Source organism: Coptis chinensis, chromosome 7 (assembly GCF_015680905.1).
Source record: "Coptis chinensis isolate HL-2020 chromosome 7, ASM1568090v1, whole genome shotgun sequence".
Lineage (NCBI taxonomy): Eukaryota > Viridiplantae > Streptophyta > Magnoliopsida > Ranunculales > Ranunculaceae > Coptis > Coptis chinensis.
In genome coordinates, this window is record NC_141462.1 from 21578912 (window position 1) to 21602050 (window position 23139).

Consider the following 23139-nt stretch of genomic DNA (forward strand, 5'->3'; position numbering starts at 1 on the left):
GCTACCTCTCACATTCACAGAAGGGCAATTTCGCCAATATTTTGCGACATATTGTCATGTGACCCACGTAGAATTAATATGCCCAGACGTTCCATGAGTTAGATGGAAAACAAGTGGAGGTCAATCGTTATAAGCAGTCTAAAAGGAATTATTGAGCGACATTTGGAGATTCCAGCGCATATTATCCAACAATTGACCGCACTGTCCGTAGACGGCACCCCCGGCTTAAGCAATCTCTTTTTGATAGCCCAAATAGTCCTGAATATAACACAAGTCATGCTGTGCGTGGATGGAATGAGGGTGGAAACCCAAGAGTTGGTATTGTTAGAGGTCGACCTGATGCCTTGATGAGCATACCCTTTGCATGTCGTCGAATGGCTAAGGACGTCGCACTAGGTAAAGCCAACGACAAGAATTTTGTGTTCTCTCCATGTTCCATTCAACTTGCACTGAGTTTTTTTAACAAATGGTTCTAGTGGCTCCACCTTGAAGGAATTGCTCGAGTTTCTAGATGCTAAAAACTTGGATGATCTCAACTCTGTTGCTATGAAATTTATTGAGATACTCACTGGATCCATTGATGGTGGACCTATTTTATCTTTTGTTGGTGGTGCTTGGGTTGACCATTCTTGCACTCTGAAACCAATCTTCATGACTGTTGCTGAAGAGATATACAAAGCCAAGGCTGAAAGTGTAGATTTCCAAAACAAGGTGAGTCATTTTTCTTTTAATTTGATCTAAATTTTTCTTAGAACAATTTTTTTAAATTGGTCTATACTGCTAATTTTTTTTAATAGCTCAAAAAAGATTTTGAAATATTATAGTACTCAGTACTCAATACTAACCAGCTTTCTTCAGCAAAATGCATTAAGTTGAACGAAAAATTATGGAAATTTATGTTTATCCTAAAACATGTTGAAGTATTAGAAGAAAATAGTAGCCTGAATATGTAATTATAGAAATTTAATTTTAATCAAAAAGATATGCAGTAATTAGTTGGATTAATTAATTTGATGTTGTGGATGAAGGCAATCGAAATAACTGAGGAAGTGAACAAATGGGTGGAAGAGTCGACAAATGGACTCATCAAGTCTGTTATATACCCAATCCTTTGACTCCGGCTACGGTATTTGTGCTCGCAAATGCACTCTATTTCAAAGGAAGATGGAGGGAACTCTTTGATAAGTCCGCAACAAAGGACTCAAAATTTAGCCTTCTTGATGGCAATTATGTGGAAATTCCTTTCATGACTAGCCCCGCTAGGCAGCGGATTGATACTTTCGAAGATTTTAAAGTTCTTGGACTACCATACTCAGAGTAAGGATAACAAAGCAACTTTTTCCATGTATATCATACTTCCTAACAAGGTAGATGGTTGGTGGCCTGTTATTGAGCAGGTAGGTTTTGATCCACTGTTCTTGGAAAAGTATGTAAGGTTGTATCCAAAGCTACTATCTACTATCTAATATGATCATAGTAAAGATTCTCCCAAATCCATACCTCTTAGGCAGCACACTATTACCCATTTGGAGTCCCCAACTAAGAGCAATATGTGCAGGAGTCTTCAACAATTTCTCTGACACCATACTTAATCTTAGATGCTTACGTACAATACTCTTTAGCCTTGCTGAACTAGGGGAACCTAATGGTGAATATCCCTGCAAAGTGAAAGCCGTGAGATATGGAAAAAAACATTGCAAAGAGGGGTATAATATTAAAGTTAGAAACTTAAGTTCCTTAAAACTTATACCTCACGGATAGGTGTACTCCGTTCAATTGGCAAAAGGAACACAACTTAGATTGTTGCCAAGCTGGGTGGCATTCCACCTGATTGACAGCAGCAAGGACACTTGAAACTTTCAAAAGCTCTCCCAACTTCTTTAACAAAAAAAAAAATCTAACACCAATAGCATGAAACTTGCCAAAATCATAAAGACCCGTCACTGCTTTCCAAGGTACTAGGAAATCTAGGTTGGAAATTCATGTGAATCTATTATAATTTTTCACACATGGGCAATTGTATGTGGCAGTTTTAAGGCGTCGGTAATGATTTGACCTTATTTTGGATGTAAAACTGGAGCATGTATATTGATTACTCAAAGCAACATACATGCAAATATACAATGATATACACTAATATAGTGATACACAATTACACATGACCAAGTACAATAAATATTGGAGAACAAAATTTTCTTTCTCTAATATAATAGGTCCACACAGGAACATAAACAACTTATCTGGCCTATTAGTTTAAAAATCTCAACAAAAAAAAAGAATGGGCTTCTCAGAACATCCCATAGCATCAGTGTTATTTAACCAATTCAACAATCGAACCGTTACCTATATCAAGGTTAAAGAGGTGCTGAGGTGGGATGGTCAGCGAAGTAGTATATTTCCAAGGAAACAATAAACAATACAACAATATACTATACATTACTACATATTTAATTAATTACCAATTCTCTAGAACGGATTTACTCATTGCACTAAAAAATGTATTTAAAAACATATATATCAAATAAGTACCTATAATAACACTGTCAAGAACGAAAAGGAATTGCTGCAACTGATGAATTAACATAAATTAAAAGAATTTAAAAATCCAAAAAGAATATAATCCAAATTAATCCAAAGAGAAATGAAGTAATAACTTCAGTCTCAGTTTTAAGTTTCAACTAAAAAATTGGACACGGGTTTCACGAAAAAAAGGTCGAAATAGGAGACACCAGGACACATGCTCTAACTCAAGAGATATGTACTCTTCACTCTAATAATAACTAAGTTTGGACCAATTACAATAGCTAAGCCCAAGGCCCATTAAAGTACCAGCTATTAAATTTGGTTTATATGTAAATCGAATCCAGTATGACTCAATAGTCTCAATTTCAAACATATGAAACAAGTTGGTAGTACTAACAAAACGGTAATTGGAACAATATATACGTGCAATGTTTTTGGGGTTTGGCATAAAAAGAGGGATGACATATCTAGCGGCAAACTATCTTTCCAAGCAAAGCAAGTCACAAGAATAAGCATAATGGTATTGAATTTTTTTTTTGTAAACTCTATTTCAACTTGGAAACTTCAAGTGAGGATAGTAAAATTAATATTGGGTCATTGCCTCATTGGTCATGTTAGTTACTTATACTCCTACGAGTCTTACGCAAAAGAGCCATACACATTTTGTGTTTGAATTAGACCATAAATTTTTTAAATAAAAAAAACTATTATTATTAAGTATTTCTTTTCTATCATGAAAGATACCTAAAAGATTCCGGGCGTATGCCCGGGTTCAAAATCTAGTTTTGTCTAATTTTGTGTTTTATTAATTTTTTGCCAACGCGCATAGATAAGAGTGTGCCTTCTAGCTTAGTTGGTAAAACCTTTGGGTGATGATACCAGAGGTCTGGGTTCGAACCCCGCTACACACTATTGAGTTACTGATCTCTTTAAAAACAGGCTTGCCCACACATTTTTACCTACAAAAAAAAAAGAGTCCAAATTTTGTGCTGCGACTTTGAAGATTGAAATATGTAGAGTTCTTTCTCACTTCAATCTTAGCGACTCAAATATTCGTGGGCAAGGTTATGATGGAGCAAGCAACATGTGTGGGGAATGGAATGGTTTACAAACCTTGATTCTTAAGGACTGCCCATATGCCTATTTTGTTCATTGCTTAGCCCACCGCTTGCAACTAACACTAGTTCCTGCAGCTAAAGAAGTGAAGCCAGTCTACCATTTTTTTCACTAAGCTACTTTCTGTTGTCAATATAGTTGGCGCTTCTTGCAAACGTCACAATGAATTATAAATTGCTCAAGCAAATAAAATTAAAGAATTACTTGCTATTGGTGAAATTGAGTCTGGCTCGGGACTTAATCAGATTGGCACTTTGCAAAGGCCAGCCGATACCCGATGGAGCTCTCATTTTACTTCTGTTTGCAGTTTGATAAACATGTTTGTTGCAACTTGCACAGTTCTTACTAAGATTATGGAAGATGGGTGCACATATTCTTCAAGATCGAGGGGATACGGATGCAGCATACAATGCCATGACATCCTTTGAGTTCATCTTTATCTTGCATCTTACTTGGGATATTATGGGAATTACTGATGATCTTTGCCAAGCACTACAAAGTCAGTCTCAAGATATTCTAAATGCCTTACAACTTGTGAAAACTATGAAATTTCTTATCCAAGAGTTGAGAGATAGCGGATGGAGTACATTACTTGAAAATATTATATGTTTTTGCAACCGGCATGATATTGATGTTCTGGATATGAGCAGCAATTATGTTGTTGGTAGGGGCAGAAAGCAGCAAGACCATATCACTATTGAACACCATTATGGAGTCGACATTTTCTATGCAGCAGTAGACTCTCAATTACAAGAGTTAAACATCATATTCAATGAGCACACATTGGAGCTTTTTCTTCTTAGTTCAGCCTTGGACCTGAGAGATGGTTATAAATCGTTTAAGGTCGATGATATTTGTACTCTGGTGGAGAAGTTCTATCCGTAAGATTTTTCAAGTCAGGAAAAAATTCATCTAAGATATCAATTGCAACATTATATTTTAGATGTAAATCAATGTGCTGAATTGCAAGACATAGCAACAATTGTAGAGCTTTGTGAAGGACTTGTGAAGACGGGAAAGTAAAAAATCTACCCTCTAGTAGACCGACTACTTTGACTTGTGTTGACTCTTCTGGTTTCTACAGCAACAACAGAAAGAACATTTTTTGTAATGAAATTGGTTAAAACTAGGTTTCGGAACAAGATGGGGAATGAATTTCTTGCAGATAGTATGACAGTGTATATCAAAAAGGAGATTGCAAGAAAATTTAGCACTAATTCATTGATTGTAGACTTTGACATCAAGTCTCGTAAAGGAAAATTCTTTTAAGTTCGAAGTTAAAACTTGATATTTTTTGGTCGGCCTTCATTTTGATATTTTTTGGTCGGCTTTCATTTTGCATTTAGTCATGGCTATTTATGATTCTTAGTATGTTTATAATATGTTGAATGTTTTCGAGTTACAAATTTATTTTGCTTACTATTATCAATGTGTGTGAAAACTTATTTTACCAATTTAGAATTATAGAATTAATATATGTGATTTGTTATAAGTTTTTTTGTTGACCCAAACTCCGCCCCTAGATATATAAATTCTCGCTCCACCCCTGGTTGTAGTAGAACTTCGGTAGAAGGAGGAAATCAGAAGAATGACTTATGATGTATGCAACAATCAAAGTCGCAACCAACAACCAAAGACAATTGAAATTCACTGAAAAAAATTGCGAATCGAATTGGTCTTTAAGTGTAGGATCTGGTTTGCTACACAATGTATTGACAAAAAAAATTAAGGATCAAATTACAATTGATATTGCAACTCAAAGTAATCACTATGACACTGCCACTATCTAACAAGCAACAATTAACCAAACGAAAATGAAACAGCTAAAAACATGACATGCTATGTTGTCAAGCAATAAAATATCACCTAATAAGATATTCAGGAACTGAAGGATGGGATAAATTAGTCTGTCATCCATGATCAGTATTAATGTTTCTATTAAATATAGATCATAGATAATTAATCCAGGGTAATTAATCAATTACAATAATTTAGTCTCATATACACAAGTTTAAGTCCTAAATGGTCAATTGGTCATCAAAATCGACCGTTTGAATTGACTTAATTATTATTCTACCCAAAGAAAATAACGGAAATGATAAAGTAAACAATGAGACTTTCTAATAAAAAAATAATAATTTAAGATACTAGCTGTATCCATTGCGCGACACTTGGCACTCCTTGATTGACTGCATAAGCCATATAATAACCTGGTGGAGCAATTTTTGGATCTGGTGGAGCCATACACCCTATCCTGTACTTCTCAGCACCATCTGGTTCAGGTATGGCCGACGTCACCTTCAATTTTACCAATCTTTGTCCTTGAGAAAATGAATGTGTAGCAAATGGTGCACTGCCTAAATTCACCTCAATTATTCCCACAACTGATAATGGGACAGACACAACAATATCAAATGCTGTGCCATAACGTACTGTTGCTGGCGAAATTTCAATAACGGGTCTAAGATTGGCCCGATCAGCCGAAAGATACTCTGGTGAAAATGCTTCAATTCGAAGCTCGGTTGGAAATGGTCGGACGAAATTGTAGAAGTAATGTGGGTTACTTCCAGCGAGTAAAATTCGCCCATCCGGCAAAAGATTTGCTGTGGCATGGTACATTCTAGGTATAGTGCCCGGGGTCAAAGTCATAAACCGTAACCCCACAGGCTCATTGGGCCTATACAAAAGCGGGTATAAACACGGGTTAGAAGCCATTTCAAACCCTTGGGTACCCGATTGAGCACCATTAATAATCAGAACCTCACCAGTTGGTAACATAACCATGTCACCCATGATCCGCCCAAGTGGCATGTCTTCAATTACCCAACTGGACTCCGGATCAGTAGCAACAATACGCCCACAACTACCATGGGCCGGTGTATCAATACTCTTTTGAAGAAATGCACCATATTCAGCACCACCACAAATTACAATCACAGCCGTTGAGTAATCACCTTCTAATGCAAGCATTACTGATGATCCAGCTGATGGATAATTCCTAGGCCCACCATCCAACGGTGGATATTCGCGTAACACGGCATTCGAGGCATGATCATATAGTATAGCTTTATTATTAGCAAAAATAAATAGGTGACCGTTAGGGAGAAGATGAACATATGGATATAAATTATCCATCTGATTATCTTCCACGTCAGCAAGAAATGGTAATTGCACCAGTGCAGCAGCTGGACCTTTTGTTGGATAAAATTCAACGCTATAAGACGCTCTACCACCGACAATAATAACTGACCCATCCGGTAAAATTTGATTACTAGCGTACCACCTGCCAGTTGCTAACTCAACATCTGCCAACTCTTCCCAGTCGCATAACTTACCGGACTGACACGGAACGAATTTTCGAATTTTTTTCAAACCATCAAGATCACCACCGGTTTGTAGCAGCGTACCATCAGGTAGAAATTGTCCAGATGAACACCATGTGTCGGTGAGAATTGTTAATGGTCGAATTTTGTTTGTCGATATATCGAATTCAACGGAGTGTGCGTAGCAATCGTTCTTTAGTGCGCGATCATTATCGTCGTGACGGCAATGACCATGTGGGAGAATTTTACGTGAAGGACCAATATTTGTTCGGTCAAGAAGAATGACTGTGTTGAAACGAGTGACTGCAGTGTGCATTGAAGCTATACCTGCGTTTGATACTAAGAGTTCCCAAGTGCCAGGTAGGTTAGCATGTGTGAAGGAGTGAATTGAAGCTAACAAAAGTAGAAGAAGACATGTAGACAAACAAAGAGATGGAGAGCCCATTGAAGAGAGTTGAAAGTGAGGAGTGGGAATTTTTTTTTAGTGGAAACAAGTGAAGTGGGGATTTAAAGTGGAAGATTTGGAACGTTTGATTTGCTAACATAAATTCGTAACTGACGTCTGTGTAGGTCCAAGCGTAGTGAGGGAGTGTGCTTTTTCGGCACGTGGTGACGTGTTAGAAAATATTTGATGATCAAGTGGGAGTAGAATGCTTCTCTTACTTGGCCCCCACCACGTGGTAGTTTGTCGTATATGCTTCTTTGCTGTTTTTCTGCCACGTCAGGTTATTAAAAGGTTTATTAGCTGTTAGAGTGGAAATCGGCGGCAGGCTAGCTGGTGCATCGGCTGTGGTTACGTTTAGGAGTTAGGAATTCGGAACACCACAAAATCTTGAGCATGCTTATCTAATTATCTCATAGGAAAGATGCTTGTCCTAAATTCGTAGCCATTTAAAATTCAAGAAATTGGTCCCAAGTCCCAATTTTGGGAAAAAAAAAGTCTAGAGTACACTGTTTTTTTGTGAATAACTGACAAGGACAAATTTTGGGGAAAAATAACTCACCAACTCATTATTTCGAAATTAGGAACCCGACAAAATAAGTTGGCCCGACCTTTTTACATTTTTTTGCCAGTTATACCCTTTCGTGAAAATAACTCTCAAGGACAAATGATCTGGATTTAAAATAAATATTTTCCAATTTTACCCATTATATCATTTTACTACGAACAATGAGCGTTCATATCTTCTGCTGGTGTATGAACAATGATTGTTCATATCTAAATAGGTGAATGTACCTTATACAATATATTGATGTATAAACATTGAATGTTCATACCCAAAGGACTGAACATTGAATGTTCATATCTAATCAATGTCCAATACTATGAACATTGAATGTTCATACTCAAAGGACTATGAACATTGTATGAACATTGAATGTTCATACCCAAGGACTATGAATATCGAATGTTCATACCTAATCAATGTTCATATCCAAGGACTATGAACAATCAATATTCATACCTACCAATTGAAAAAAAATTAAAAGTAGTCATGAACAATGATTATTCATGTTTGATGTATGAACATTGTTTATGTATGAACAGTGATTTTTCATACTCCCAAATAGGTATGAACAATCAATGTTTATAACTAGATCAATGTTCATACCTATTGGATTATTGTTCATAGTTCCAATAGGTATGAACACTCATTGTTCATAACTAATGTTCGTAATTGGGGGTGTGAACAATGAGTGTTCACACCTGCTTAAAGGTATGAACAATGATTGTTCATACTAAATACACCAGGTCGTTTCGTCTGGGTCGGGCGTTAATTATTTCGCGTCAGGGGTATACTTGATATTATATTTCATATACTCGGTCTTTGTGAGTTACGGAAAAAAAAAAGTGTCCTTGAGAGTTACTTTTTCGGCAGTTTTGTCCTTGAGAGTCACTCCCTGTTTAAAATTTTAGATTATATTTTATGCACCCGATAAATATTGGTGGTATAAAAATTCTATACATTTTCGCTTATGGAAATAAAAATTATATTCCTTTTCCTATACTAGTAAATTTATTTTCTTTTGCACATTGTACAATTGTAAGAACCTCAAAACTAAACAAGTATGAACTTGGAAAGAAAACTCATATTACAACCCTCACTCCCTCTTCCTCTTTCTTTTTTCTCTTTCCCTTATTTCTTTCTTCTTACTGTGCGGCCTCCTCTTTCTGTCCTCATCCTCTTCTTTTTATACCCCTTCCCTTCGGTTCTGGATCGTCTATCTGTCCACTCATCTGGTGGCTCTCCTCTTCGCCGTACCTAGGCCACGTCTGCAATCTAGGGTTCTGCGGCTATGTTCTCCTGACCACCAGGGTAGCTTACTAAGCTGCCTTCCCCTCCTTGTCCCGCTGTCTTAGTCTCCTTTCCTCTATTGGGGTGCCCCAATCCAGATCGTCCATCTCTCCCTCCATTCCTTGGTTCATCTTATAGTCGTACCAGTGCCACGTCTGCGGTCTAGGATTTTGCGGACATGATCCTATACTCCCCAGCCTTTCCTATTACACTGCATCCCCTTTCGTCTTTGACCAAGTCCATTACTATATAATGGGCCACTACAAATGCCCCTTCTCGACTTCGCGACCATATAATTGGCCCGAGGTTGAGAACTTCCACCACTTCATCTCTTTTCCAGCTAATATTCGTTTACATTGGGATGTGTGTGATGTGAAATGTACTCATCACGCACATTTTTCGGCGGCCCCTCGGTTCCTGTGTTCCCACGTGTCGCCCTGTGGCTGGAGCCCCGGCTGATGCTTCGATTTCCTCACCACCCTGAAATTACCCTTTTACCCCTAGCCTATTTAAACCCCACTCCTTCTTCTTCCCTCATTTTCTTTTTCCTTGTCTCTTCTTCTTCTTTCACCTTGCTCCAGCTCTCCATTTTTCTTCTCCTCCAATCCTTCATCAGTTTGCGTGCGCTTCCCAGTAGTGGTCTCTCCAGTATCTCTCTTCTCTTTCGGCTACCTTTCGCAAGCTCAACAACTCTCTCTCCCCCTTGATTGGTATGTTTTCTAGGCCCTCTCTCCTTTAGTTTGAATTGTCTTTTCTCTTTATCATTTTGAAGTAGTTCAATTTCTAGAATCTGTTCATCTCCTGTTCCGATGTCGGACCACGAATCTGATGACTCATCCTCTTCCCATTCCGTGGGTGTAGCATCTCCCCCTCCTCCTGCCTCCACTGCGGTACCCTCCACTTTCGGTCACCTCGCCACTCTATTGCCACCCCCCTTGGTCTCGTAGACCTAATTTAGATGCAATAAGAGCCACCTACGGCGTCCCAGCCGACGTTATGTTGGAGCACGTGTCCTCTGTCACCCACTATCCCCATTTAGTTCCCCGCCGTCCGGGTTCTCTCGTTATTACTATAGGCCAAATAGTTGCCGGTCTATGGTTTCCCCTCACTCTCCTGGGCATCGAGGTTTGTAACCATTTTAACATTCCCCCTTGCCAAGGCATAGGAAATTTCTGGCGAATAATGTATGCCGCAAACTCTTATAATAGAACACGGGAACCCAAGATCACCAGCCGCGATATCTACTCTCACTACTACCTCAAAACCAGCACCAAAGATGTCAGCATAGGATACCAGTCCTTTTGTGTACGCCCCAAGAAACAATCTTTTCTCCTCCGGCTTACCACTTCAAATAAAGTGTGGCACCACTATCCGCTATATGTATCAGGAAATTTTCTGTCCGCGGACATTCCTTCCACCCTGACTCTTAATCACCTCGCCTTCCGACTTTGTGGTGAGTATCACAGTTCTTTCCTCATTTTTTGAGGTGTTCTCCATGTAATCCACTAACTTGCAATTGTTCTTATTTGCAGGTTGGCGGCCAGATTCTAAATCCAGGATCTATGATAGCATCTCTTGTCCTATCTTTGCCCAGCTTCGCGACCTTGGTTCTGCCCAGGCTGATCTCTTAGGCATACATCCCACCACCGCTACTCCCTTATTGCCCATCGTCGATCTCAACACTTTCTGCGGCTTATCAGGTCCATTTTCCGTCCTCCTCCCCCCCCCCCAAGGAGCGAAATCCCTAGGCGTCTCCTCCTTCTCCGAAGAGGTCTCGCGCCCATACTTCTCATCGCCCTCCATCCCGAACCTCCTCACACTCCCCCACCTCCTTTGAATCTCAAGATCCTCACCCCTCCTCCACTCCCGAAGACGTCCTGTCCTATCGCTCTATCTCCCACTGGGATGATCAGTTCGCCTCTCCCCACTCCCCTCCTGAAGACATGGACGTCCACAAGCAAAAATTGTTTGATCGTGATTCGGACGATGATGTGAGGGAGGTTCCCTCCATGGAAATCCAGGCGCCTGTCGACCAGCCACCAGCCAAGAGGCTGCGGACTTCCACCTCTGAAGAGCCTGCCACTACCACTCAACGGGACTCTTTACCTTAAGATCAAGCCCTTACCTCTTCACCCTCTCACCATGCTGTCTCCTCACCCCGCACATGCCGGCCTGGCAAAGAACCCGCTCAGCCTACCGCCCCAGCATCCACTCTTGTAACTGCCGAGGACTTCTGTCCCATATTCAAGGTGCGCAACCATAAGGTGAATACGGCAGACTCCGCTCTGGACAATGCCGCCGTGGCATCCTCCTTGTTCTACAATGCTTATCTGCCCAAGGACATAGCCTACGCGGACGGAGGTTCGTTCGACCAGCACCGCACGTCGTTGTACACCAACTGGGAAAGGGTACAACTTTCTCTATCTTTTTTTTTATCCATCTTCATCTTTGATCCCAGGTGAGCCTAGATATCTCCTTTATGATCCGTGGCCTGTGCAGCACCAAGACTAAGGTGACAGCTTTGGAGCAAGAACTTAACGACCCCACTGGCTTGCGAGCTGCCTATGCCGGACTTTAGTCAGATCTGACAGCTACCAATTTGGCCAAAGTCCAGGCTCAGGATGAACTCAGGTCCGCAGAATCATCTCATCAGCGATACATGGACACAGTCAACGAGCGCCTGAGCAAAGAGAAGCGCTCCTCCAACAACACCAGCTCGACTTGGACGCCCTCAGCCAACAACATCAGAAGACCGTGGACGCCCTCAGTCAGACCCATAAGGATATGATGATACCACCCAGCTGATAGAGCAACACCAATCGGACATGACGGTTTTTCGCGACCGCTTCAAGGCCCTGTCTGACAAGAGGGTGGCCCGGAAGATCCAAGAAGAACTTGACCAGCTCACCTAGGAAGGCCGCCTTCTCCCCGAAAGACCTTCCACCCCGGTGATTGAATCCCCTGAGAACCCTGTGATAGGTGAAGGTACCCTCCCCGAGGTAGCCACAGAGGGGACCCCCTCTGCCACTGCTGAAGGAACCACTGAGGAAATGATTGTTGATGAATCCACCTAGGGAATGCCCTAGTCCTCTTTTGTACTAAAACCTTGTTATTAACTCGCGATTTGATTCGCCCCATGCTTATTGATTTTGATGTTTGATTACATTTTACATGCATATTACCTTTTCATCTCTGAGCTTTATCTGCTTGTTTGACTGGCAAAATATACCCACATACACATTTCCACATCTCTAGTCAGTCTCTTGCCCTCTCCTTAGTGCATTCCTACAATTTTCAACCCCAAAGATTTCCTCATCCCATTAGGGCACTTCGCTGGCTCTACAGAGTTGGGCGGCGTGCCCAATCTAGTTGTTAGCAAAGGGCTCATCCCCTCTGCTGCCTCTCCCTCTGATAAGTGTTACAACCTTCCGGGACCACTCTCCTTTCCCCATGTGTCTCTTGCATCCCTGATCTACTGGAAGAACTCATCTTGTTCCAGGCTCCCTCCAGCGCTAGTGTCAGCGAAGGGCTCAACCCTCCGCTGCTTCTCCCTTTGATGGGTGTAGAAGTCCAATGGGGTCACTTTCATTGCCCCATGTGTCTCTCGCATCTCGGCTCCGTGGAGGGCTCATCCCGCTCCGTGGACTCAATCATGCCATGACCTGCTGGACCAACTCATCTTGTTCCAAGCTCCCTCCAGCTCTAGTGTCAGCGAAGGGCTCATCCCCTCTGCTGCTTCTCCCTCTGATGGGCATAGAAGCCCAATGGGGTCACTCTCATTGCCCCATGTGTCTCTTGCATCTTTTATCCGCCAAAGGGCTCATCCCGCTCCGTGGACTCAATCATGCCATGACCTCGACCAACTCATCTTGTTCCATACTCCCTCTAACTCTAATGTCAGCGAAGGACTCATCCCCTCCGCTGCTTCTCCCTCTGAATGGCGTAGAAGCCCAATGGGGTCACTCTCATTGCCTCATGTGTCTCTTGCATCTCGGCTCTGCGGAGGGCTCATCTCGCTCCGTAGACTCAATTATGTCGTGACCTGCTGGACCAACTCATCTTTTTCCAGGCTCCTTCTAGCTCTAGTGTCAGCGAGGGGCTCATCCCCTCCGCTGCTTCTCCCTCTGATGGGCGTAGAAGCCCAATGGGGTCACTCTCATTGCCCCATGTGTCTCTTGCATCTCTGATTTGCGGAGGGCTCATCCCGTTCCGTGGACTCAATCATGCCATAACATGTTGACTAACTCATCTTGTTCCATGCTCCCTCCAACTCTAGTGTCAGGGAAGGGCTCATCCTTTCCGCTGCTTCTCCCTCTGATGTGCGTAGAAGCCCAATAGGGTCACTCTCATTGCCCCATGTGTCTCTTGCATCTCTGATCCGCAGATGGGCTCATCCCACTCCATGGACTCAATCATGCTATGACCTGTTGACCAACTCATCTTGTTCCATGCTCCCTCCAACTCTAGTGTCAGCGAAGGGCTCATCCCCTCTGCTGCTTTTCCCTCTGATGGGCGCAGAAGCCCGATGAGGTCACTCTTAATCCTGCTAGAACAAACCCTTGTTCCAGGCTCCTCCCATTTCTAGTGTCAGCGAAGGGCTCATCCCCTCCGCTGCCTATCCCTCGGATAAGCATAGCAGCCTACTGGGGCACTCTCTTTGCCCCATGTGTCTATAACATCTCTAGTCTGCGGTTCACATTCTCATTCAGAAATCACACATAACAAACATATTTCTTTTCACAAAAGTGCTGTGGTTTTATATATTTACAAACAGCTCTAGTCCTCTGCTTTGGACTTTCCTTACATTGCTTTGTAACTTCAATACATTTAGTTGTAAAAAATTTTCAACATTCTTACGTTCCAAGGCTTTTCTATTAGCTTGCCCTTCATTATTTGTAGCTTATATGTTCCAGATCCTCCTACCTCCACCACAGTGTATGCCCCCTCCCAGTTTGGATCAAACTTCCCATCCCTTTCTTCCTTCGTGCTTGGAGTCACCCGGCGGAGCACCAATTCCCCTACCTTAAACTGCCGCAGCCTGACCCGCTTGTTGTATTGCCTCTGTAATCTCCTGTGATACTCTTCCAATCGGATGCGAGCTGAATCTCTTTTCTCTTCTGCCAAATTCAAATCCCCTGCCAAGATGCGTCAGTTTGATCCCTCCTCCATAGCCTTTGTTCTCATAGTAGTCGCCACCATTTCCAAAGGAATCACAGCCTCGACGCCATATGCTAAGGAAAATGGGGTTTCTTTGGTGGTTGTCTGCGGTGTGGTTCGATAAGCCCAAAGAACATGGTTCAACTCGTCGGCCCACATGCCCTTCTTATCTTCCAATTTTATTTTCAGATTGTTCAATATCATTTTGTTGGAAGATTCAGCTTGCCTGTTGCCCTCGGGGTTGTAAGGGGCAGAGAACCCTTGTTTCACCTTGTATGCTTGCAGAAACGCCGCCACCTTAGCTCCTGTGAACTATGTCCCATTGTCTGCAACGATGGCATATGGTAGCCCAAACTGACATATGATGTTCTCCCATAGAAACTTAATCACTTGCGTCTCCTTTACCTACTGCAATGGTACTGCTTCTATCCATTTAGTGAAGTATTCCGCGGCTGCCAGCATATACCTCCTTTTACCGCTAGCCATGGGCAATGGTCCTACGATATCCATCGCCCACATGGCAAAAGGCCACGGACTTGAGACATTATGCAGGGGCTCTGCGGGTGCAAATATCAGCTGTGAAAATCTCTGACACTTGTCACACCTCTTAGCAAATTCCACCGCATCCCATTTCATGTGGGGCCAGAAATAGCCTTGGGTCATTAATCGATGCGCCGTAGTCCTCCCAGCGGAGTGACTCCCATAGTCCCCTTCGTGTAAATTCTGCAAGCACCTCTAAAGATAACCGCGGCCCTAGGCATTTCAACAAGGGCCTATTGAAGTTCTTTCGATACAACTCTCCTTCCAACAGAACATATCTCTGAGATGCTTGTTCCAACCTCTTTTTTTCTTTCTTATCTGTCACCTCCCTTCCCTCTAAAAAATGCTTAATGGGGTTCATCCACCCCCCTTCTTCTTCTGTAACTGGACACACCTCTATCACCTCCTCTGTGCTTGGCCTCTCCAGTCTTACCACCCGTATTGTTCTTTCCTTTGACCCAGGCATGGCTGCAGCCACGTACGCTAAAGCGTCTGCGTGTCTATTCTCCCCGCGCCCTAAGTGTACAAACCGGAGCTTTGTAAACTTGCTGGCCTTTTGGTGCACTACCTTCAAGTGCTTTGCCATTTGCGAACATCGAGCTACGAACCCACCCATTTGCCGGCATACCACCAGATTTGAATATGAATACACGATCAATTCTTTCACTCCCACGTCCTCAGCCATTCTCAATCCCGCTATAACGGCCTCGTACTTTGCTTCGTTACTAGATGCCACGAATCCTAGTTTCATGGTCAATTCTATTATGTTATTGTCATGTGTAACCAACACAACCCCTATGCCGCTGCATGCGTCTGTGGCAGATCCATCTGCGAATACTCTCCACCCATTCTTCTTATCCCAAGGATTTAGTAGATCGTGCTCCACGTCCTTCTCTGATTCCATGACCATCTCCTCTCCCCACGTCGGGTCCTTAACGGGGAACTCTGCCAGAAACTCTGCGACTGCCTGCGCTTTCTACGCTGTTCTTATCTGATATTGTATCTCATACGAGCTAAGCATCACTGCTCATTTCAACATTCTGCTTAATTTCTCTGTCTTTAATGCTTGTTTAAGAGGCAGGTTCGTTACCATAATTACCGAATGTGCCTCAAAGTAGGGCTTCAATTTCATGGCTGAAAAGATTAAAGCAAGGGCATACTTCTCCATTTTGCTGTACCGCGTCTCTGTGTCCAACAATGTTTTGCTTTGAAAATACACCGGCTTCTCCACTCTATCAACTAGCTGGACAAGAACCGAACTGACTGCGTACTCAGTGGCCCCCAAATACAGGTACAACTTTTCCCCCTGCTCTGGCCGCAATAGCAATGGAACCTTGCCCAAATACCTCTTCAACTCTTGGAACGCCTCCTCACATTTTGACGTCCACAAGAAATCCAAGGTGCTTCTCAGTAACCGATACAGCGGCCTACATTTGTCTGATGACTTGGAAATGAATCTATTCAATGTCGCTACCCTTCCGGCCAGTCGTTGCACCCCTGTGACATTCTGCGGTGACGACATCTCCACCAACGCTCTTATCTTTTCTGGATTAACCTCTATTTCCTGATGAGTAACAATGTAGCCCAAAAACTTCCCCGTGGTCACCCCAAATGTGCATTTCTCTGGATTCAACTTCAAATTGTACTTTCGCAGTATTCCGAACGTTTCCCTTAACCCTTCTAAGTGTTCCACCTCAGACATGTTTTTTTTCCACCATGTCGTCTATGTATATTTCTATCCCCTTACGGATCTTGCTCTCGAAAATTTTCTCTCCCAACCGCTAAAACGTGGCTCCTGCATTTTTCAATCCGAATGGCATCCTCGTATATCAATATGTGTCGCCTTCTACAACAAATGCTGTTTTCGTTTGATCTGGCCTGTACATTGTGACCTGATTGTACCTCATAGACGCATCCATGAACGAAAATATTTTGAATCCTGCTGTCTTATCCACCAATTCATCCACCCGTGGCATGGGATAACTATGTTTCGAGCAGTCTACATTCACATCTGTAAAATCGACGCACATACGCACCTTGATGTTCTTTTTTGGTACCGCGACCACATTGGATAACCAATTTGTGAACTCCACTTCTCGCATTATTTCGGCTCCTTTCAACCGCGCAACCTCCTCACGAATGCCCTCCGCATATTTCGGTCTAATGCTCTGCATCCTTTGCCTTACCGGTTTAGCATCCTCTTTCATGTGTAGCCGATGACACGCGAACTCCGAGTCTAACCCCGTAACCTCCTCAATAGACCACGCAAACACGTCCTTGTTTCCTGACAAGAATTGTATTAACTTACTTTTCCATTCCTCCAGCAAGTTGGATCCTACCGCGGTAAACCTTTCATCCTCCCCTCCAATGTTCACTACTTCAATCTCATCCAGTGTCTTCGGACCCGCAGTTGCCTCCGCCTTCTCCTCCATTGAGGCGCACTGTAATTGCTATGCCTGCCTCTTCCTCGGATTCGAGTTCTCTTCTTCAGGTCCGCAGATCAACCGTTTTACTGTCCCTATGACTGTTCTTGGCCGTCACTTGATCTCCGCGAACTTCATACATACCCGTTGGGGTGGGAAACCGTATCACTTGATAGTATGTTGACAGGACGACCTTCATCTCATGAATCCACCGCCTCCATAAAATTGCGTTGTACTGAGAAGAAAAATCTACCACCATAAACCGTGCAAATACAGTCACTAGACATGTGGTTATAGGCAGCAATAGTTCTCCCATAGGCTCCATCATGCTCCCATTGAACCCGTATAAATTAGTCTGCGGAGGCCTCAACTACCTATGATCAATTCCCAATTCTTCCAAAGCTCTTTTAAACAACAAGTCCACTGCACTGCCGCAATCTATCAACACCCTCTTCACCATGTAGTTGCCCATTGCTACTGTGATGACCAACGCGTCCTCATGGGGGGAATCCACAGTCCATAAGTCCACACTTCTAAAGACGATCCTATCTCTGTCCTCTGCTACCCCTACTCTTGCTCGCGGTTTGTCTGTCCCGACATTGATTTGCTGGATGCTCGCGGTTCTTCTCACCCTGTCTCTATTAGCATTATGACTCAGTACCTCTCCACTGAAAATCACATTAATAGTTCCCAGTATCCGATCTTGACGCGGGATGCGCTCCTCGTTCTGGGCTCCCCTTGCAAACTCTCTCATCCTCCCCTTTTCCACCAATCGTTGAACCATCCACTTTAGTGCATAACAGTCGTCGATCTCATGATTGCGTATCTTATGATAGGCGCAGAAAGGTTTATCTGGCAGCTCTCCTGGGGTGTTCCATGGCCCTTCATATCCCTGCAAGTTCTTAATCAACAGTAATATTTTACTCAGAGGTCTATTCAGCAGCGTCACCTCTATCTCGTGGTATGGCTTCCTTTTTCTATTTTCCATTCGAATTCCCTCCTGGCTTCTCTCTGCCCTTGATGGGTATCCACGGTACCCCCTGCTTTCTTTTTCGGTCGCGCCCGCCTTTCTTTGTTCCCTTTCTTTCTCCAACGATAGCACTGCCTTCCTGGATCTCTTAGACTCCTTCTCATATCTGATGTATTTTTCCACTCGTGGATAAAGTTCGTGCAAGGTTGCAATCTCGTTCTTCACCACTGACTGGTGTACTCCTGTTCCTGGCCACAACCCTCTTTCAAATGCGATCACTGCAGTTCTCTCATCCAGATTTTTGACCTTCAATGTCTCGGCCTTGAACCGACACAAGTACTCCCTCACTGACTCCGCTGAGCACTGACGAACATTAAATAGTGCCGCGATATCCACTACCCGCTTTTTCTGGTGTATAAAGTGATATATAAACGCCTGTTCCAATTCTCGATAGTTTCTTATGCTTCCCGCTGGTAACCGGTAATACCAGTCCGACGCCCCTCCTTTTAGACTAGCCGGGAACATCATATATCGAAACTCTTGCCATAGTGGCATCGCAGACCATCATATCGAGACTCTTGCCATAGTGGCATTTGCTACCGGAAATGAAGGATGTGATCCGTTGGGTCTCTTTTACCGTCATACCTCTCAAACCTAGGCTGGTTGAAACGCTTTGGGACTTCCGAAGCCCAGATGCCGTCCGCTAATGGGTTGCGGTTTAGCCTGGCCACCACCTAACTAGCTGCTCCCCCACAACCCTTCGTCTGCTGCCGATTAGCTTCCCTATCATTATTTATCATCTCTTGCACCTGTTCGACTGTCAAGCCGGTTACTGGATTTTCCACAAGATTCGGTCCATCCTCTTCCTTTTCCGCATCCTCACTTGCCTCTCTGCCTATCTCTTCCTCTTCCCTTTCCATCTCCCTTCTCAACTCGTCATTCTCCTCTCTTAACCTCCCGATCTCTTCTCTCATAAGCCGCGTCTCTTCTGCTTCCTGCTCCTTTTTCCTGTCTCCTTCTTCATCGATCACCGCCACCCTCTTCGGTCTACCTACTTGTTTCTTAGGTGCCATTTATATCTATCTCGCTTTTAGTCCCCACAGACGGCGCCAAATGTAAGAACCTCAAAACTAAACAAGTATGAACTTCGAAAGAAAACTTAGATTACAACCCTCACTCCCTCTTCCTCTTTTTTTTTTTTCTCTTTCCCTTTTTCCTTTCTTCTTACTATGCAGCCTCCTCTTTCTGTCCTCATCCTCTTCTTTTTATACCCCTTCCCTTCGGTTCTGGATCGTTCATCTGTCCACTCATTTGGTGTCTCTCCTTTTCGCCGTACCTAGGCCACGTCCGCAATCTAGGGTTCCACAGCTATATTCTCTTGCTCCCCAGGGTAGCTTACTAAGCTGCTTTCCCCTCCTTGTCCTACTGTTTTGGTCTCCTTTCCTCTATTGGGACGCCCCAATCCAGATCGTCCATCTCTCCCTTCATCCCTCGGTTCATCTTATAGCCGCATACCCGATTAATCGCGTCCAGCGTCACAGGGTTTCCACGGACATGATCCTATACTCCCCAGCCTTCCCTGTTACACTGCATCCCCTTTCGTCTTTGACCAAGTCCATTACTATATAATGGGCCACTACAACAATTTCACCACATTGAACATACACTAATACACAATGATACAAGAGGAAATTTGAATAGTGTGTGCAATTGTGCAATATGTAACAAAGAGGAGAACTGGAGAAGCGAAGTGAAGAACCTAGCTAAATTTGTTGTCAAGTGTATAGATGGTCGATCCGTCGATTTGTTCTTGTTATTTACTAGGGTATGCCCGTGCCTACACCCCACGAGACCTTGACGCACCTGCGACACTACCCCGACAACTCATCGCGCCTTCGTCGCAAGGCGTACACGCATCTTAGGGCAAAATATTAGGCGCAAGACCAGCGAAACAACTCAATTTATAAGTCCAGCCGCAAGGCCATCCCAATTACCCATTATCTATAAGCCCAAATCAATTGGAGGCCTAACAATTTATAGGCTAGCCCAACAATTTATATGCCCAGCCACAATTGTTGACTTTTGGTTGATTTTTGGACAGATTCTATAGTATTGATTACACTTAACAAAATTACACAAACTCTCCAAACACTTGGATCTGCCATGTCACAACTTACTAAAAGACAATGACAACCACTGGATGGAGACTCTACGGCCCCCACACTATTATTTTTTATTATATAGATTTATGTTATTTTTGTGCTATGATAAAAAGAAAAGCGTACCAGTGTATATAAATCAGGGTAATGTGGCTATGTAGGCAGCTTGCCACATTTATGACGAATGGAGCGAGCTTCACTCTTAATTATTTTTGTTGACTGGGAGTATGAGAAGTGAGGAATCAAGATCATTGACCGGTTACTAGATATCGTATCACTCAAGTTGCATTCAATAGTTGCCAAAAAAAAAATACAATAGTTTTGCATAATTTGGTGCTGCTGGAGAATTTACACCACTTTAAAAGCGGGCATTCTTTCTCGTCCACCACAAAATTCAATTGTATTTGCGTCCAATCCTTGATGAATTATTGGAGTAGACCTTATTATAGTATGGTACTCCACGCTTTGTATATTGTGAAAAAACAATAATAGACTAATAGTAGCAAATGTTGTGTGTATTAAAATATAGGTTTTGAACCTTTAGCAGCTAGCTACTGAATTAAAATAGCCCTAGAGCATAAAGATTAGCTTTATCTAATTTCTTTCAAGCATGAAGGAGGAAAAGAGGATCATTATAAACATGGATCCGAATCATTAAATTCTTAACTACCAATACTAGAACAAAGTATTGTCTCTTTTCCTTGCAAAAAGTTTAAGCCAACTCGGTATGATGTTATTTTGCCTTAAGAGTCGTGTAATGGAAGGCAAATTAGTGAATAATAGTGGCAAACTATTCTCTCATGATACGCGACCAACAACCAAAACTCCACAAGCAAACAGCAATGATATGTAACCGTTAGCACCAAAGTACAACAAGCTAGAAATAGATCGAAATGTAACATTTATGCGCAGCTAGGATTGAGTCTGTGAGAAGTCCTATCTAGTTGTTATTTGTGTATTCTCCTAATCATTGTCGTAACTTGGTGCAAGGATGCATCTCCAATAAAATCAAGATACACAATAAGAATTGAGCACGACGTGTTTTGGACTTTAATTTTGGGTGAGATTTTCCTAAGAATTAAAGATGGGCATGGGTTTTACTATCAGGGTCTAGAGTCTACCTCTTAAGTTAATTAGTCGTGAATTTTGTGCATATATATTTTAGCAAATATATACGTGACACGTGGCAACATCTTCTTAATACTCAGATATGGTCTTAGTGTGGGCAGGAAGTACCAGAATACATTTTAAGTTAAAGTCTTGATATATTATTTCACTTCTTAGGTTCGGAAGTGAAATAAGAAGATGATGTTCGGAATTGGTAGTAGTGGTAGGTTCAGATAACTAACTCATTACTACGAACACCAAATTCAGAACTACTAAGTTCATAACTCCAACTCCCAATCTGAACTTGAACATGGTTCCTTATTGTTCAAGTCAATAAAGGAGTTCAAGTCAATAAAAAATGGTGATTAACTTGGGAAACATGAGCATCTAGAATAGTATGGATAAGACTTAACGAGAGATTGTTTCTTAGTTAAACACTAATTACTTAGCTTACAAGTAATTATGGGAAACCTAATATATTTTTATAAATAGAATAATTGAACTACGTATTGAGTTTGATTCCTCTTCACAGGATTCATTAAAAAACGTGGTTCAACTCATCATCTTCTAGATCTCTTCTTCTTCTTGATTCCATACTTCTATTTGTTCTTTGATATTCAACAAAATATTTGTGTTTCTATATTAGAAAAAATCATTACACAATTGGCGTCGTCTGTGGGAAACAATACATAATTGATTTGATTTCTTGGTCGAATTTTTTTCGGTTCTAGGTTCTCCTACTCACCAATTTTTCATAGGTTTTTTGTTCTTAAAAAAAAATTCTTCACTTTGATTCAAAATCATAGTTATATTTATTACAAGAGCCAAGACAAATCAAGTTAATGTGGGGAATAATGAGATCAATAATCCATATGTTAGTTACTAATTAAAGACAATCTGGACATAGAGGAGCTCATCGTTTTAGGCAAGGGCATGAAGAAGATGAGCCCAACAACGATACTCCCCAATTGATAAGCACTCAAAACTGTAATATTAAACCCCGAGAGACATAACATTTTAGTCGATTATGTGTTTAATAATCATGTAATAATTATATTTTCGTAATTTTGCAGGTTTCCGCATTTAAAAGGAATATAATGATAAAACATGCATCAATGCGGGAATCTTGGAATATTTGAAGTATCCCACTCAACCTGATGAAGCCCAATGAGAGCGACTAGAGCGAAGTTTCCAAAGAATAAAACCGGTCTGAGAACAGTCCACATATAAAGAAGCAAACAAACTTCAAGCTCAAATCGATAAATTGGGGTGCCGGCGTTGGCTAGTGAACCTGCAGAGGCGACGAGGCGACAAACTCTACGCAAAGACAGAAAGTTATAAAAATGCCAAAATTGGCGCCGCCACTGGACATACTAAATGGACCAACTCTGCGGGCCCAAAAGGCATGATGAGTTAGAATAGGCAGGTGGCAAGTGATGGTTTTAATTTGGTGCCACCTCGCAATATAGAAGACATGTACCAATTCAAACCAGGTGGTTTGAATTGAAATTGGCTAAAGGATGA

General features: G+C 42.3%; 4 protein-coding genes across 4 annotated transcripts; 1 reads left to right on the plus strand and 3 right to left on the minus strand.

Annotated features, from left to right (window-relative positions):
* The first annotated feature begins 546 nt into the window (after positions 1-546).
* LOC147486600 (uncharacterized) lies at positions 547-4524 on the plus strand. Its single transcript, XM_086573780.1, has 3 exons — positions 547-711; positions 1317-1397; positions 3979-4524. Exons 1-3 carry the CDS (start codon positions 547-549, stop codon positions 4522-4524), a joined length of 792 nt encoding a protein of 263 aa, XP_086429906.1.
* A 1047-nt stretch (positions 4525-5571) lies between these two features.
* On the minus strand, positions 5572-7470 carry LOC147486601 (glyoxal oxidase-related protein). The gene has a single exon (XM_086573490.1). It carries the CDS (start codon positions 7405-7407, stop codon positions 5779-5781), a length of 1629 nt encoding a protein of 542 aa, XP_086429616.1. The 5' UTR covers positions 7408-7470; the 3' UTR covers positions 5572-5778.
* Positions 7471-15023: 7553 nt separating this feature from the next.
* On the minus strand, positions 15024-15866 carry LOC147486602 (uncharacterized). The gene has a single exon (XM_086573781.1). The coding sequence runs from the start codon at positions 15864-15866 to the stop codon at positions 15024-15026; it is 843 nt and encodes a 280-aa protein (XP_086429907.1).
* Positions 15867-17749: 1883 nt separating this feature from the next.
* LOC147486603 (uncharacterized) lies at positions 17750-18904 on the minus strand. The gene has a single exon (XM_086573782.1). The coding sequence runs from the start codon at positions 18902-18904 to the stop codon at positions 17750-17752; it is 1155 nt and encodes a 384-aa protein (XP_086429908.1).
* Positions 18905-23139: the final 4235 nt, after the last annotated feature.

Excerpts from the sequence above, each read along its gene's own strand:
- LOC147486601 (XM_086573490.1), bottom strand. The coding sequence starts at position 7,407 with ATGGGCTCTCCATCTCTTTGTTTGTCTACATGTCTTCTTCTACTTTTG.
- LOC147486600 (XM_086573780.1), top strand. The coding sequence starts at position 547 with ATGAAATTTATTGAGATACTCACTGGATCCATTGATGGTGGACCTATT. Across the intron at positions 712-1,316 it reads GTGTAGATTTCCAAAACAAG|AGTAAGGATAACAAAGCAAC; the intron begins GTGAGTCATTTT and ends TACCATACTCAG. Across the intron at positions 1,398-3,978 it reads GGTGGCCTGTTATTGAGCAG|TTCTTACTAAGATTATGGAA; the intron begins GTAGGTTTTGAT and ends CAACTTGCACAG.
- LOC147486602 (XM_086573781.1), bottom strand. The coding sequence starts at position 15,866 with ATGGTCATGGAATCAGAGAAGGACGTGGAGCACGATCTACTAAATCCT.
- LOC147486603 (XM_086573782.1), bottom strand. The coding sequence starts at position 18,904 with ATGCCACTATGGCAAGAGTTTCGATATATGATGTTCCCGGCTAGTCTA.